This window comes from Trematomus bernacchii, unplaced genomic scaffold (genome assembly GCF_902827165.1).
Source record: "Trematomus bernacchii unplaced genomic scaffold, fTreBer1.1, whole genome shotgun sequence".
In the NCBI taxonomy this organism is placed as follows: Eukaryota; Metazoa; Chordata; class Actinopteri; order Perciformes; family Nototheniidae; genus Trematomus; species Trematomus bernacchii.
The window spans coordinates 14,000,559-14,015,580 of NW_022987720.1; the positions used below are offsets into that span (position 1 = coordinate 14,000,559).

The 15,022-nt window shown below is 38.3% G+C and overlaps 2 protein-coding genes and 1 non-coding gene across 5 annotated transcripts in view; all 3 read left to right on the top strand.

Moving 5' to 3' along the window:
• The first annotated feature begins 400 nt into the window (after window positions 1-400).
• LOC117493287 (plexin domain-containing protein 1-like) lies at window positions 401-13,554 on the top strand. Of its 3 annotated transcripts, none has more exons than XM_034143775.1 (14): window positions 401-473; window positions 7,690-7,853; window positions 8,056-8,199; window positions 10,856-10,925; window positions 11,039-11,161; window positions 11,238-11,356; window positions 11,460-11,559; window positions 12,152-12,247; window positions 12,329-12,410; window positions 12,490-12,550; window positions 12,639-12,759; window positions 12,868-12,903; window positions 12,999-13,156; window positions 13,259-13,554. In XM_034143775.1, the coding sequence occupies exons 1-14, from the start codon at window positions 401-403 to the stop codon at window positions 13,370-13,372; spliced, it is 1,461 nt and encodes a 486-aa protein (XP_033999666.1). In that variant the 3' UTR covers window positions 13,373-13,554. The 3 variants fall into 3 exon arrangements, with proteins under 3 accessions (XP_033999666.1, XP_033999667.1, XP_033999668.1); XM_034143776.1 differs by lacking the exon at window positions 401-473 and adding an exon at window positions 5,465-5,799; XM_034143777.1 differs by lacking the exon at window positions 401-473 and adding an exon at window positions 5,465-5,799 and having other exon boundaries at window positions 8,059-8,199.
• trnac-gca lies at window positions 10,138-10,209 on the top strand. The gene has a single exon. It is a non-coding gene; the product is annotated as a tRNA-Cys (tRNA).
• Window positions 13,555-14,192: 638 nt separating the features above from the next.
• Window positions 14,193-15,022, top strand: part of lasp1 (LIM and SH3 protein 1) — a 29,184-nt gene continuing 28,354 nt past the window's right edge. Inside the window, exon 1 of the mRNA XM_034143778.1 lies at window positions 14,193-14,530. Coding sequence (XP_033999669.1) covers window positions 14,462-14,530 — 69 coding nt within the window. The 5' untranslated portion in view covers window positions 14,193-14,461. The remainder of the gene's footprint in view (window positions 14,531-15,022) is intronic.

The following is a 15,022-nucleotide window of genomic DNA, read 5'->3' on the forward strand; positions in this document are numbered from 1 at the left end:
AATCTCAGATGTCAGATTGCTCAATCCTCAGAGCCGGTTTGGACAGAAGGAGGCGCCATTCCCACTGCTGACAGTCAAACTCCAGTACATTTTTGAATCCCAAAGAGAGTAAAGCATAATTTTTATCAAATATAAATTAAAACTTGCTATCCAGGCCTTTAAAGTGTTCAGATGAAATACTTTCTCTTTTATGATGCAAAGCCTCATCAGCTGATCCTCGTGTGTTTACAATTACCACGACAGCATTGAGGAGGAGGAAACAGGGGTGGTGTGAGGAGAGAGAGGGAGATTTGGAGGGAGGACGAAAGATTCAGAGAAAAGTTGTTTTTGCAAAGAGAAGAAGAGGAGGGAGAAGAAAAGAGGAGCTGTTATTCTGTTGTTCTGTCTTTTTCTGGCCAACATGTGTTTCAGTTTGGTGATGCTACTTCTCTGTCTCTCCCAAGCAGAGCTGGGAAGAGTTCAACAGCAAACAGGTGAGCCTCCATCATCATTGCTTTAATATCTCCACCTTTCCGACTGTCTGGTCGTCACGGCGTCAAGTCACAGCGTCAAGTCACAGCGTCAAGTCACAGCGATGCTTAGGTTTACAGGTGTAAGTGTGCCTAACAGTTTTCTTTCTCTTGTGCTTAATTGGTACTTCATATTTTAAAGAATTGCAAATAAACACTGCATACATTTAATTTTACCTAATTAGTTAGTTAACATTCTTATTTATCATTTTGTATAATAATGTTGTGCTATTTTAACTCACTGTAGACCGCAGAGGAGTAGGAGTCTTTGTGGAACAGCAAACATGCATGCCATGCCCTTTTTATTTTACTCACAAGAATGAATGACCCAGTTTACAATAAAGTATACAATAAAAAATAACCCACAAACAGCTCGTCTCAGGTTTAAAATTAGATATTGAGTCTGTTTTTCTTCTTGACTCCCGGACCCTCCTAGACTCTGGCATAAAATGTCTGGAGGCTTTTCAAGCTGTCGGAGAGTAGATTTATCAGTTACCATCTTTGTTTTTTGAAATATATATCTATATATAAAGGTAGTTGAGGGGTGCAGAGTGTTATGCAGGAAGTGAGTTTGCTTTGGACATTCATATTAATTTATTTCTAGTTTTGAGGAATTTGACTGGTCACTCTCCTCGTATTGTTCTGCAGAGTGAAATGTGTTGCAGATGAAAACACGATACGACAGGAAGTGGTCAGATATATGCTTGCAGGATAAGGGGTCAGCTGTTCTGTATTGACCTAAAATATCCTCCTTTCCTTTGCCTAATTTGCTCTTAATTGCCTCTTCACTCAACATTATTTACTGCCTAGTTTTAAAAAATGACTCTGTTCCCGAGGGGGCCATCTACACCATCTGAACCAGTCTGTAATAACACCAAGCCCCAAGCAAAAGATAAATTGTGTACCCGCCAATGACCTCAGTGTTTGGCCTCTCATCTCTTGTCCTGCTGAAAGGTTTGCTTAACAAATAGCCTGAAGCTGATCCAGACAAGTTGGAGCTAAACTTGAAAAATGAGAAACAAAGTTAAACGTATTGTATTGTAAGACTGGAGTGGAGATAGGATGTTGTGGTCTGTGGATCTTAAATGTAATCTTTATTTTTATAAAAGTCAAAGGCAATTTAGCTTGTGATAATCAAAACATTCTTGTGTTTAAGGAAAAAGAAAGTGGCAAGAACAAAACGATTTATGTGCCAACAGCCGAGCAACTTGCTCTTTGAATCATGTTTTACTTTGGAACAGTGTTTGTATGGGAAATGGTTTTGGCCTGAACTCAGTCTCCATTTGTTTTATTTGTCTTATCGGACACAACAATTTGAAATGATAATGTTCTGCTTATCCATGTAGAGATATTGTTTCACCATAACAAAAGACATGTGAAGCAATCAGTGTGCTCAGGTTCTCTTAACAAAAGTTGACCGAAATGGGATGTCCATACAGTTTAGTTGTTGCAGTTTGTTAGGGACAACATCATTTAAATTGGTCCTTTTTAAGTTTCCTTATTCATTTATTCTCCTCTCAAATAAATAATGCCATTGTGAGTGTTTCTAGTATGTTACTTAGAAATAATAAGTTTAAAAGTGTATTCAGAAAGAAATACATTGCAGAAAACACGAAAAGAAACACAATATAATTATATACAACCAACTGAGACACTACAAACACCCAAGCGGATAAATTGAGGTTCAATATATATATAAAAGGCCAGGGCATTCCCCCCCTAGAACCAAAAACATAATGAAACATTCATAAAAGAAAGGTTTAAGAACGGATTTAAAAGATATTCACTGAGATTACATTTGAGAATTGCACATCTGCAATTCAACCACATGCCTGAAATGAACTATGCATGTTTATTGCGGGTGATGCTGAGCCTCTGCTCAGGAAGGGTGTGTTCTCTCAGACCGCTCTGTCCTGACCGCTCACAGAAAAAGGCAGCTAAATGTCGTGGTTTAGATCCTAAAGGAATGGGCAGAGGTCAGTTTCCTGTCCAGATCATCTGCCCTTTCATTACATTTGACAAAAAGCATTTCCTGTTTTACCTCACCGGGTCTTTATACTTGTCATCCTTTGCTTCAGTGCTGCCTCAAATCGTTTTTAAAGTGTTTACACCCTGAAACAAATATTTGAATTTTGCAAACCACTAGGCCAAGGGCAGATTTAGCCAATTAAAGTTTTCTCACTTTCTGAGTCAGACCAAAACCATTTCTACACTGTAACAGTGAGGCATGGTTTAGCTTTTGTAACCATATTGTGCTTCTCTTTACATTCATACCCACACTTTATTTTGCTCTTTTTCTCCTGCTCTAGTAAAAAGGAGCAGATATAAGAAACTAATCCAGGTTCATCTTGACATTTATAAACCACTTAGGTTTCTTTTGTTATTTATGTACTAAATATCTAAATATCAAGAATTAAGATCACTCCTATGTCAAAATCAAATGTCAGTTTGAAAGGTGAGTTTCATATCATCAGTTAATGTTGCCTGCCATTTTGTGTGACTTGTTATAAGATACACATCAGTAACATCATTTTTTATGGAAAGAGATGAGTTCAGAGTGAGATTTTATCAGTTTGTTTTGGTCAGAAGAGACGATATGACTCCCATCTCACTGTTTTGATTATCTGCCAGGGATTGCAATACTATTGCCTGTGAGACTGATGGCCTGAGTAGATATTAAAGCCCCAGCTTTATGTTCAGCGTCTGCACCCCTCCCAGCTTTTCATTAACCAGAATAATGTTTATCTGCTGCACTGCAGACCATTTATCCTCTTACCTCATATAAATGCCATAACAGGGCGGACCCAGCCCTCAACAATCACACATCTAGGTTTATTATATGAGCTGCCACAAATGCATTGACGCACCACTTAATTGAATGAAAGGGTGGAGAGAAACAAGGATAAATAAAATAAGCTCCCTATGAGGTAAAGACTTGTCACTACAGCCACTTGTTAAATGACTCATTGTAGTTTTGACGGCTGGAAGACATCAGTGTTCTAATTGTGTGAATTCAGAGTGATGTTTAAAGCAGGCATCACCAGCAGAAGTCCCACACAGTCTGAACTCTGGGGGTTTGGCACAACGACATAGTTTAGAGACCAACCGGCCTATGTTTCCCTACCACACTCAGAAATGCAGGCATCAAACCAACTTCAAATTACATTGCAGTGGCAGGATGGGAGCTGCGCAGGCTGTTGGAACCCATAAGGAGTTGTTTAAAAGCTAAATATGTCAGATTGTGTACTCGTAAATGTGTTTTCTTGCCAATGATAAGACAAATGCTTGAATTGAGCTTAGGCCTCCTGATTTGAACTGTGTTTTTTTTAATAAACTAGGATTACGTTCTAGTCTGTTAAATTGGCTAGTGAAAGAGTTGATGGAAGTATGTATGCATGTGAGGGAGTTTGCTGTTTTCTTTTTAGGCTTGACAACATGTGTAAAATAGCTGAATTTAAAGCAAATGCCTAATTCAGATGGCAGGTCAGTCTGGTCCTAACCTAAAAAAAAAAACTTGGTTTCTCTTTATGTCCCTTTTGAGAACACAAGACACCTTGTATTGTAGGTTTGGTTAGAGGTGGAGTTCATAGTCATTTAATGTTTTTCACACCCATGAGCTACACCCTCATCCCTCATATAATTATTTTATACTCGGTTCAACAAAACCTCAAGATCCAACTTAAACACACTTCAATGAATGTGCACTCACGCACAAGACTTTACTCTTTCTGGATTCGTGTTTTCTTTTGCATGAAATGTTAAACAGAAATCTGTGCTAGCTGACTTTTATCTGTCATTTCACAAGAAGATTAAATAATAAAAATTAAAATAACCTGAACTATTTCAAGACCAAGAGCATTAGTTTCTTTATGATTGCTTGAGCATTTTGTCTTTTTTTAAACATACACATTTCCCAGACATAAGAACACCTCAGTTATTTTGCAAAATGAAACACTTCATTCCAAAAATCCAATGTTGTCAACGCATGGCTTACAGTTAAACGATCTGATCCTATTTAAAGGACTTACACACTGCTGTGCTCAAACTAAAACACTAAACATTTGAACTTCCTAGCAATAGTCTTGGTTTCATTTTAACATAAAATTGTGAGAGTAAAGTATATGAGTACATTGACCAAACACAACACACATGAGCAGTTACTGCACCCTGGTGAAACTTTATTTCCACATTGTAAAATAAATCAACATATTCATGCATTTAAAAAAGTTACATTGTGCACTTAAAACTCCAATCATCTTTTAAATAGAATATAATACATAAACACAGCAATATCATTTGGGACCAAATAATAAATCATGGGTTATAGTTTTTACTATCAAAACGGAGATTTGGGTCCTGCGAAGTAATAAGGTTGGACTGAAGCATAGGTCTTCTTGATTGATACTCAACAATTAGGTGTTTGCCAGGTGGTATTGGGCATGGCATTTTGAAATGGCAAACGAGTGATCTTATGTCACGTTTGTTGAGAAATGTGTGAATTGCAAAAAGTTCCATGTTGATTTTCAAATTTAGCACAAAAAAATGTTTTTGTTTTGGAGACTTGAGCTAATGTATTGCTCTCAAGAGTCAGAAATCAATTGTTTTTGGTGAATTGAAATAAACTTAGGCAGAGTATGAGAGAGGATGTAATTAAAAGTGATTTGAATCTGGTGTGTGTAATACGAGAGCTGGACAAAGACGTTTTTTAAGTAGACAAACCTGGCAATGGTTATGTTAATGTATGCTTGTTTAAAACACTTTTTTTTTAAATAAATGCAGGCGTTCGGTTTAAAAAAAAAAAATGGGATCACATAATTATGGAGGAATACCACCTGGTAGCAAGAAAGGTACACATGCGTTTGAACGTTTTCAATATTAACGTTAAAAGCCAAAAGTTCTTCACATCGTGTCTAAATCATAGACTATATATATATATATATATATAAGGTCTAAATCTAAATGTTTAGTTAGTGCTTCATGTTCCCTCATGTCACTTTGAGAGAAGCTAAGGGGCGGGTCTTACGGTGCTGCTAATGCTAACTAGCTTTTAGATGTAGATATAAGAAGCTAGCGTTAGCCTGATATCGACAGAAAACAACAACCACAGTGAGGATTGACACGTTTAAATCCAGGGTTTACATGTGTTTGAGCCTGGGATTTCTACTGGACCACTGAGGGCCTGGTAGAGTCACCCTGCTCAGTTTTATTCTGCTCAGTTAGCATGTCCCGACATGAAATCACCGGAGCAACAGAGACGAACTCTTCGCGGCAGCCAAGCTGACCACGGCAGGTGATTCACGGTGTTTATGAAGGGAAACTGAACACGACGGAGTGATTGTCGTGGCTTTTTTAGTTCTTTAACGTTACCAGCACCGCACCAAACACCTCCTGTAGTTCCCTGGAAGCCAGACAAGAAAACAGAAAACGTTAAGTACAGGAGGCCGCCCATATTTAGGGTTAGATGAGACACCCCGCGAAATGTCGACGCTTTCTCGGGGTTTATATAGAGAGGCGAAGTCCCTCCCCTTCCGGTTGAGCTCCATGGGACCTTATTTCGGAAAAGTATGTATTAAATCAATGGAGAGAGAAAGATTATCTTTCGATCCCGTTTGAATTGTGCCACGAATTACACATATGATGTTTGTCAATTTAAAAGATAATTTTGCAAGTCAAAAAAATAAAAATGTGTCGTAAAACTGTGAAGTAACACTTTGTTTGTGTGAAACCGCTCAATGAACTACATCTCCCGTCTCGCACCACACACCAAGACGGCCGTCACGTTGGCACATTTCACTTCTTTCTTTCAGAATGAGGCGAAAAGTATTAAAAGAGGTGAAAATCACTACTCTTGGCATGTTGAGAGCTGTACATACACAAAAGGGGAGTTAGTCGGTTCCGTAAGAGCCAGCATGCGGGACCGGGATTCTGGGATTTGTAGTCTTTCTAGTTGCGTATTTTTCATAGTCTTATATTTCAACAGTTTTGTGACAAACTATGACTTTTTTTACATGGAAATTATTTTTTTAGATTGACAAACATCATATGTGTAATTCGGAAGTAATTAAGTAGATGGGCGGGACTTCGCCGATGTGTGACGTCATTTGTCGGCTACCGTGGTCTACCTAAAAAACTCGCAGCACCATAATACTCCAGTAAGACCATGGATGGATATATTTTAAATGTACTCAAATATTGTGTAATTTATATAAGAACAATTTTCATCTACTTATACTTTGTTTGATTATTGCCATGCTACTATACTTCAACTCAACACTTTGCAAGTCAATATAACACTTAGGCAGTACAGTGTACAATTTTGAGGGACTTTACCCCAGTATTTCAGTTTTTTGCCACTCAGTACTTATCCAACCTCTGCACTTAGGCAATTTATGATTAAGAAACAAGGAAAATATTTTGAAGTTAATAGATGTAATATATCAATAATCCAAAAAAGTAGCTGGTTAAACTGATTTAGTGACCAATTACGTGGTTTCTGCAGACAATTCGATGCAGAAAGAAAGTCCTTGCAATGTAGCCTACAGCTCTATCAGTGACCGAGGTTATACAAGGACCAGGATAGGTCCTTGATGTAGGCCTACCAGCAGTCTTGAATTTTCAACACTCTGAAAATCATAGTGTGATGCTAAAATAAACTCAGAACATCAACTAGGAATATGCGGCTTTCAAAATATGGATTTGAAGAAATCCAAACCATCAATTAAATCACCAAGAACTTTAAAACAAAAGTTACCTACCCCAGTGCTTACTAAATATGATTAACATTGTTTGTAAGATTTGACTGTTCATTCCGAGCTCATAAAATGTTATTTGTATTGTTTCTGTCTTTGTTTATCAGTGGCTTTAACTGACAAGGTCGAGAATGAATATATCAAAACACATTGTAATATCTGATTTGGCTGAGTGGTTGATCCCTCAGCCTAAACTAGTAAACTATTTTAAGAGACTGAATAAAACTGGCATCTGAAATGTATCCCAACAGTAATGCTGCCAGAGTCCAAAAAATATAGGCTCATGTGGGCTTTTCCTTTTTTCCTTTCTCCTCTCTTCTTAGAATTTCAAATGTATCATATGGCATGGAAGAAAGATGCAAGCGATTATACCATCACAATCTATGGTAACGGACATAACATACTAACCTGATATTCATTGTTGTGGACAGATGATTGGTACAGTGTGATCTCAGAGCATAGAGAGTCCACTGGAGGTGACAATCATCCTCACAGAGCGCAGCGGTCATCTTCAGGCCACATGAGGATAAGCAGGGCGGTCCTGGGTGGAGGGCTAACCATCAACATCCTGCCAGACAACACGACACGTGTAGTGGTGAGAGCTGAACCGCAGTGTTTTATGACTGTAATGGTTTGTGGCATAGATTATGTGTTTGGCTTTTTGACATGTTTTATTTGTTTTGGTTGGAGTTAAACACTGCCCTGTTTTGGAAATAGAGTTTATGACAGCATATGAGTGAACTCTTGATTGTCACACATTACAACTTCTAATCCTCTGTGTTTTTCTTGTGTGTAAGGAGGATTCTGGGAAATATTACGCATGGCGTAGCTTTGGCCCAGAAGACCAGCGCTCACAAGAACTATGGGTAGATATGAGTGACGTCCGACATGGTCAAGTAAGAGTCCATGGCATTCTGTCAAATGCATACAAACAGGCTGTGGTGAGTACAACAGACAAAAAACACAAGCATATTCTTACTTTTTCTGTAGGTTATTGGTGAAAAGTATACATATTAATATATCCTCTGTGCAATTTGCCTTTTATATCTGCAGTCGAATGCTCTGCCACTGAGCTATACCAACACAACTGAGGTGCTTAGTGATAGGCTTGTAATAACCTATGGTTATTAATGGTTATAAATAACACAACACATTTAAAAACAATTGTGCATCTCTCGCTTCTTCTCATCAACGTAACATATGAAGGTAAAAGTAACACAGGTATGACACATTTTGTAGATATGACCATTTTTTTAGATATGACACATATATGGGAACCCTGATTTTAGGGGATTTCTTCATCTGCAGTCAAATGCTTTTTCACTTGCATAAACCCCCTATGACAATGTTAGTCTTTTCAACTAACATTGGTGGCATGGTACATTTAATTGGAATGAAAATCAATCCGTTTTTGTTTTTTTACTTAAACAGTACAATATTAAGAGTAAGAAAAGGTTTGTCTCCTTAATTCTATTTGTTCACACTTTTAGAAATGTCATACCACAGCTATTTCTTCCCACACAGTTAACGGGGCACCCAGCGTTAATGGGGACCACATGCAGTCAAATGCTCTACTGCAGAGCTAAAGACCTGCTATGAGTTAAAATTATTAATCAAAATTGTTTTATAAATGACATATAAACACATTCAAAGAGAAGACCTTCACATAAATGCAAAATGTGTGCAAGACCAATACATCTGTATTTAAAGGACCTGTGTTCTTGTGACATATTGGTAGAAAGTTACTTACTGTTGTTCAGTTAGTTGTCAAACATTTATATCCTTATTGTACTTTTCCAGACTGACACGAATTAACAACTGTCACAGGGATATGGCTGAGTGGTGGTGACTGAAGATCAAGACATCTAAAGTTTAAATCTGGTGCCCCCTACATGTGACATAATGCAGCATCTACTGCACAAGTGCAGCTGCATTTCAAGTGTGGAAAAAGCAGGGGGCATCCAATTATGTGCAAAATTTATAATACACCAATACATCTGGTCAATTCATAGAATCTGGAGACACATTGGGATTTATCCAGATACCACAAAAACAAGTACACAGTCAGCTTCTGATTGTACATTTCTCAAATGAGAAAATCCCAACATTTTCTCCCAATACTTTATTTTTAGGGTATGTCAGGATGTTCAGTTTGAAATATAAGGTAGGGGAGCTAATGGACCAGGGAAATGTCGTTACTTGCCGAGAGCTTCAGGCCTGCCAGAGGCTGTCAGCACCAACCGAGTTCTGACCTCTCGTTGTCCAACATCTGGCACCTGAGCCAGACATACATCTCACTTTAATATAAAAAGATGTAGTGGATCCAGAACAGGAAAGGAAAACTCCTAAACGCTAAAACATATGTAATGGAAAAAATGTATTCTCCATTTGGAAAGAGCTTTAAATAAAACATGTTCAGGTTATACAGTTTAGGAGTAAACTGTTTTTACATTAGATTTATACATATTTGAAGCTAAGAAGAAAAATGTGCTTGCCTTTTTGGAAAACAAAAGGTACTGGTCATGTGTTTTTATTATATTAAATTACAGCTAGAGCTGCAGTCGAGGGTTATCATTTGTATCAATGGTAACAGCAGGGCCAGTATTCCCTTTGCTCTTTTGATTATTGACACTCATAATAGAGTTTGAATATCTGTTTTGAGAAATTCACACTCTGTTACCTCAATGACCTGCTCCTACGTAGCCAAGTTGTGTCTATGTTTTAACAAGATCATTGCAGTTGTTACATCAGATATTATGCTGAGGAGAGTGTTAGTCACAGCTGTCTGCTTTTAAAAGCTGAGTCAGAGCCTCCTAACGCAAACAAGTGCCTGTTCGTTTACAAATGCTAACAGTGATAACAATGTGTCAAAGAAGCATGGGGGTATAGCTCAGTGGTAGAGCATTTGACTGCAGATCAAGAGGTCCCTGGTTCAAATCCGGGTGCCCCCTCATTTTCAGTATGAACCGAGTATTTGATAAATACATTCAGTCAGTCAGATTTCATATCAATTGTTCTAACACGCATTATCAAATGATATTCAGTTCAGTATTAACCCTGAAAATTGCAGTCAGGCCAATTTGGCGTTACATGGTTGTTGATGGTGAGTGTTTGCTTTTAAGGCTGCAGGAAAGTTGACAGTTTTCGGATAACAATGACATAAAAGCAGCAACATTGGATAACTTGCTTCATTGTTTTCTGTAAATCCCCCCTGTGTGCGTAGGCATTTGAATTGATTTGAAAAATAGAGAGTATTGACTAAATGTTGATGTTTCTGAATGGATTGATAGTATAAAAAAAATGGTGGGTATATATTAATATAACTCTTAGGGATATAACAAAACTCTTTACATAAAGGTGTTAGTGGAGTAATTAAATGAGTGGTGCTCTACTATACAATGAGGGAAATCAAACAAAACATAGCGCCTGCAGCCTCTTTATTCTATCTCAGTGCAATACAAACTTGGTTTTCTCCTTATTTTCCTCCTTGAAGAAAATTATTAGGATGCTTTCAACTTTAAAACGCTAGCAAACGTTTGAGCTATACCCCCAATGCCTCATTTTATCTCTGACTGCTTCTATCCACTCTCTTTGCAGAGGGTTGCCCTGTCGTTTGACTTTCCTTTTTACGGACATTACCTGAGGCAGATCACCATAGCAACTGGAGGTACTGTTTTTTTCATTTTATAACAGATGTGACCTTTCCTGCATGCGTTCAGAGCAGAGAAGTGTTTTGCAGATCATACTCAAAATCTTACATCTTTGTCCGGCCATGTTCAGGCTTTATCTTCACAGGGGACATTACTCACCGTATGCTCACGGCCACACAGTACATCGCCCCTCTAATGGCAAATTTTGACCCCAGCTACGCTAAAGAATCTACTGTGCAATACCTGGACAATGGTAAGATACGACCACATATTTGATCATGATTGCCCAGTAACATATCTGACACATTTTTTACGTTCCCTGTCTTCAGGTGAGGTGTTTGTGGTCCAGTGGGATCGGGTCAGACTCCTGGGAAAAGAGTCAGAAGGAGATTTTACGTTTCAGGCTGCTCTTCACAAAACAGGAACCATCACATTCAGCTACCGAGATGTGAGTGAGACACATCTCTTTTCTGCTCTCAGTAGCTTTCTAAAATGGTGCTCTTTCATTTTGCTGCATGCATAAGCGGTTCCCTTTTTCGTCTGTCTGTCAGATACCTCTGTCTTTAGATGTGATCGGTTCAGCTGAGCATCCAGTAAAGGCCGGTTTGTCTGATGCTTTTATGGTCACGCCAGTTTCTCCTCAATCACCAGGTCGGCAATAAAGTTTATGCAAATACGTTACATTCATATTTGTATCTGTTTTCATGATTGTTTTGTGTTATCCTGCCATTGAACCAAACCAGATTAGGATAATAGAGTTGACGTTGAACTTTATCTCTGTCCATTTAAACTCTTTATACTGCTGCAACTAACAATTGTTTTCATTAGTGATTCTTCTGTGAATTATTTCCTCCATTGTTTGGTCTTTAATACAAAAAAGTAAGAAAATGTCGATCCCTGTTTCTCAAAGTCCATGGTGATGTCTTTAAAGGACTTATTTTTTCATTTTGAAACCCAAATATTTTTACTGTAATATGATATAAAACAGATAGAGAAGGCAAGGCAAGTTTATTTATATAGAAATGTTAGAAGGAAATGATTTCAGAGGGTGGAATCAGCATTATTTATCTGTTGACTACAACATAAATCAATTATAAAAACAGATTGCTATTTTTTTTTAAGACTGTCTTATCATTTTTTGACTAATTATTGCACGTCTACTTATATTAAAGACATTAACCACATATTCTGGATACATAGTACTGTATGTGAAAACCTGACAACAAACCTGTTATCGATTTAGATGCCAAGCAACGGACAATTTATGAGTACCATCGGGTCGAGATAGACACTACAAAGATCACCAGCTACTCTGCTGTTGAATTCACTCCTCTGCCTAGTAAGTGATTATTATTAAATATAAGTCTCTGTTCAATATGTTGGATATGTTATAATATGTAACCTCCTTCTCTTTATTCAGCCTGTCTACAACATGATAGCTGTGAGCTCTGCCACTCATATAACCAAACCTCTGGTTGTAGCTGGTGCCACGTACTCCAGAGGTGAGCAGTACATTGCGATAGCCTAAACATTCATATAGTGCTGTTTTACCTTTATAAATATACATCTGATGCGTTTTAGGTGTTCAGATGGCATGGATAGACACAGACAAGAATGGTTGGACTATGCCTGCTCAGAGGAGGTAATGTGGACAACAAGAATAAATATCTGCTTATTTGCCATTTTTAAGCCTCATGCATAAAACATATTGCATTATTGTATATGGGCAGAGCAAAAATGCAACCTGTGAGGATTACTCCAGGGTTGACAGCTCCACTGGTTCCTCTATCACACCAGAGATCGAGAATGTCACCTCACTGACTCCTCTACAAAAAGGCTGTGAATGTGACGGTAAGGCTGAGCTATTCTTAGTATTTTTCCCCCAGATTTTGTCGCTGAATAAGAATAGATTCAGCCATGAAATAAGTATGGAAATGATGGCTTTCTGTTTTCTCACAGATGAGACCAAACGTCATATATTTAAGACTGGCAACGGTGAGTTATTATTCTCAGAAACAGAATGAGAACAAAAAACTAAAATATAGAGCCCTTTGAAGAGGTATAATAATGGGGTTTCATCTCTATTACAGATGTGAAGACAGATTCTTCAACCAAGAGGGACAGGTTGGCTAACACAGGAGTGATAGCTGGTATAGCAGCTGCACTGGTTTTAGTGTTGGCTATGGTACTGGTAGCTCTTTACATCAACTACCATTCAACTGCTGCATCACCACTTTACCTCATCCAGGTGAGCACTGAATGTGTCCGACACCTGCCCTGACAGGAGCCATGTGTGCTTAAATTACACATATCCACCAAACATAATTTTTTACGTTTCTTTTTTTTTTAGCGACGCAATAACTACTGGCCATCCTTGAAGTTTCAGAAGCAACAGCCTGGTTACACAGAAGTGGAAGGGGAAGGTCATGATAAAGACAGCATTGTTCAAGCCGGGCCATGTTGAAATCATGGATGGAACCTAAAATATTCAAATTGAACTTATTTCTACAAACATCCAAATATATACATTTGTGCAAAACCAGTTCAAGTATTACATTCATATTGTTGTTTTTTAAGATGTCAGGACAACATTTTTGCAACAGTTTTTGTAGATTAAAGCTGATTTTTAATTATTTAACGATTTCATTAAACATGTATGTCTCTCTGGGTGTGCTTCAGTTTCAATTCCTGTTGCTTTTGGTGGGGAATTTTGAGTACCTTCAACTTTGTTTTGCAAGAACACACTGCACAGTTCCTGAAAAATACTCCAGTTTTAATGTCTGCAGTATTTTATATTTGATTCTGGAGTACTTGATGCTGTACATAAAAAGGGTGAAAATCCTTATAGAAAATACCATGCATGAGGCATATTTAGGGAAACAGACAGTACAGCCTTTTTGTCAGCAGGTGTCCTCCTAACCACATATATGACATGGACATCAACTAGGACACGCAGTGAACGTGGCATATGTGTACAAATATGATTTGAGATCACTGTATTGGTAAAGCCCCAAAAATCTGCAACAATGAAGATGATCGCATGCGTTTGCTATGCGAGCACAGATGGGAAGAGGACAGTCGTGTTGAACATGCACAAGGGTGGATCTGGATTACAACACAGAACTTGGACTGTGTTGCGATGGTATTTCAGTTTCAGTTGAATATGCACGATTTATAGGTGATGAAGTTCCTCCGAATTAATGACCAAATTATTAAAATCTTTCTTCCAAGTAAAACATTGAACCTCCCACACTGCTTCTTCCCTTTCTGCTCGGACACGCGCCGCCGAGGGAGGGAGAGAGAAATAGAGAGAGAGGGGGAAGCGGGAGTGCGCTTTCCGTGTCTGGTTAGTGGACTGACAGCCAGCTGTGCGGCTACAACGACAACAACAACCTCCTGGATTTTCTACATACAACTAGATTAGTGTTGGTCTGTTACTGATCATTATCGTGCACTATATCTAGTTTTTGAAGTGAGGACTCGACAGCATAAAGCTAAAAGCAGTATCGTCGGCGGTTTCCGTGCTAACTAGCTAGAAGAGCATTCCTCCAACATGAATCCGTTGTGTGGCAGATGTAATCTAGTCGTATACCCCACGGAAAAAGTGAATTGTCTGGACAAGGTAAGAACGTGAAAATGTCGCCTTACTTCTTACTCTTTGTTTAAAAATACTCCTTACACCCCTACATTCTTTTGTACGTTTTCTACACGCATTCTGCTCTGCTAAAATGACACCCTTCACGTATTTTTGTGAATGAATCGAACACCCCAACAGGACAGGTATTTCGCTAGCAAGACAAGCTAACGGCTAGCTTAACGTCTGGGAGGCGATGTCACAAGACCCGAGCGCGGACTAGAAGCAAAATATCGTGTTGATAATGGACAACTTTAACAAAACAGAATATATATATTTTTTTCAACACGACAATGATTCAAGGCTACGGTATTGATTCGCCCTAAAACCAGCGTCTCACGGTGCTTCCGACAGCCTGGTTTGGGCCTGGCTGGAATCACTGCTTAGAAGAAAACTGATGTTTAGCTAACGTTTCTAACCTCAACACATCTAGTTGTAGGATTTACCTTTACAAATACTTAACGATTCATGACTTTCGAT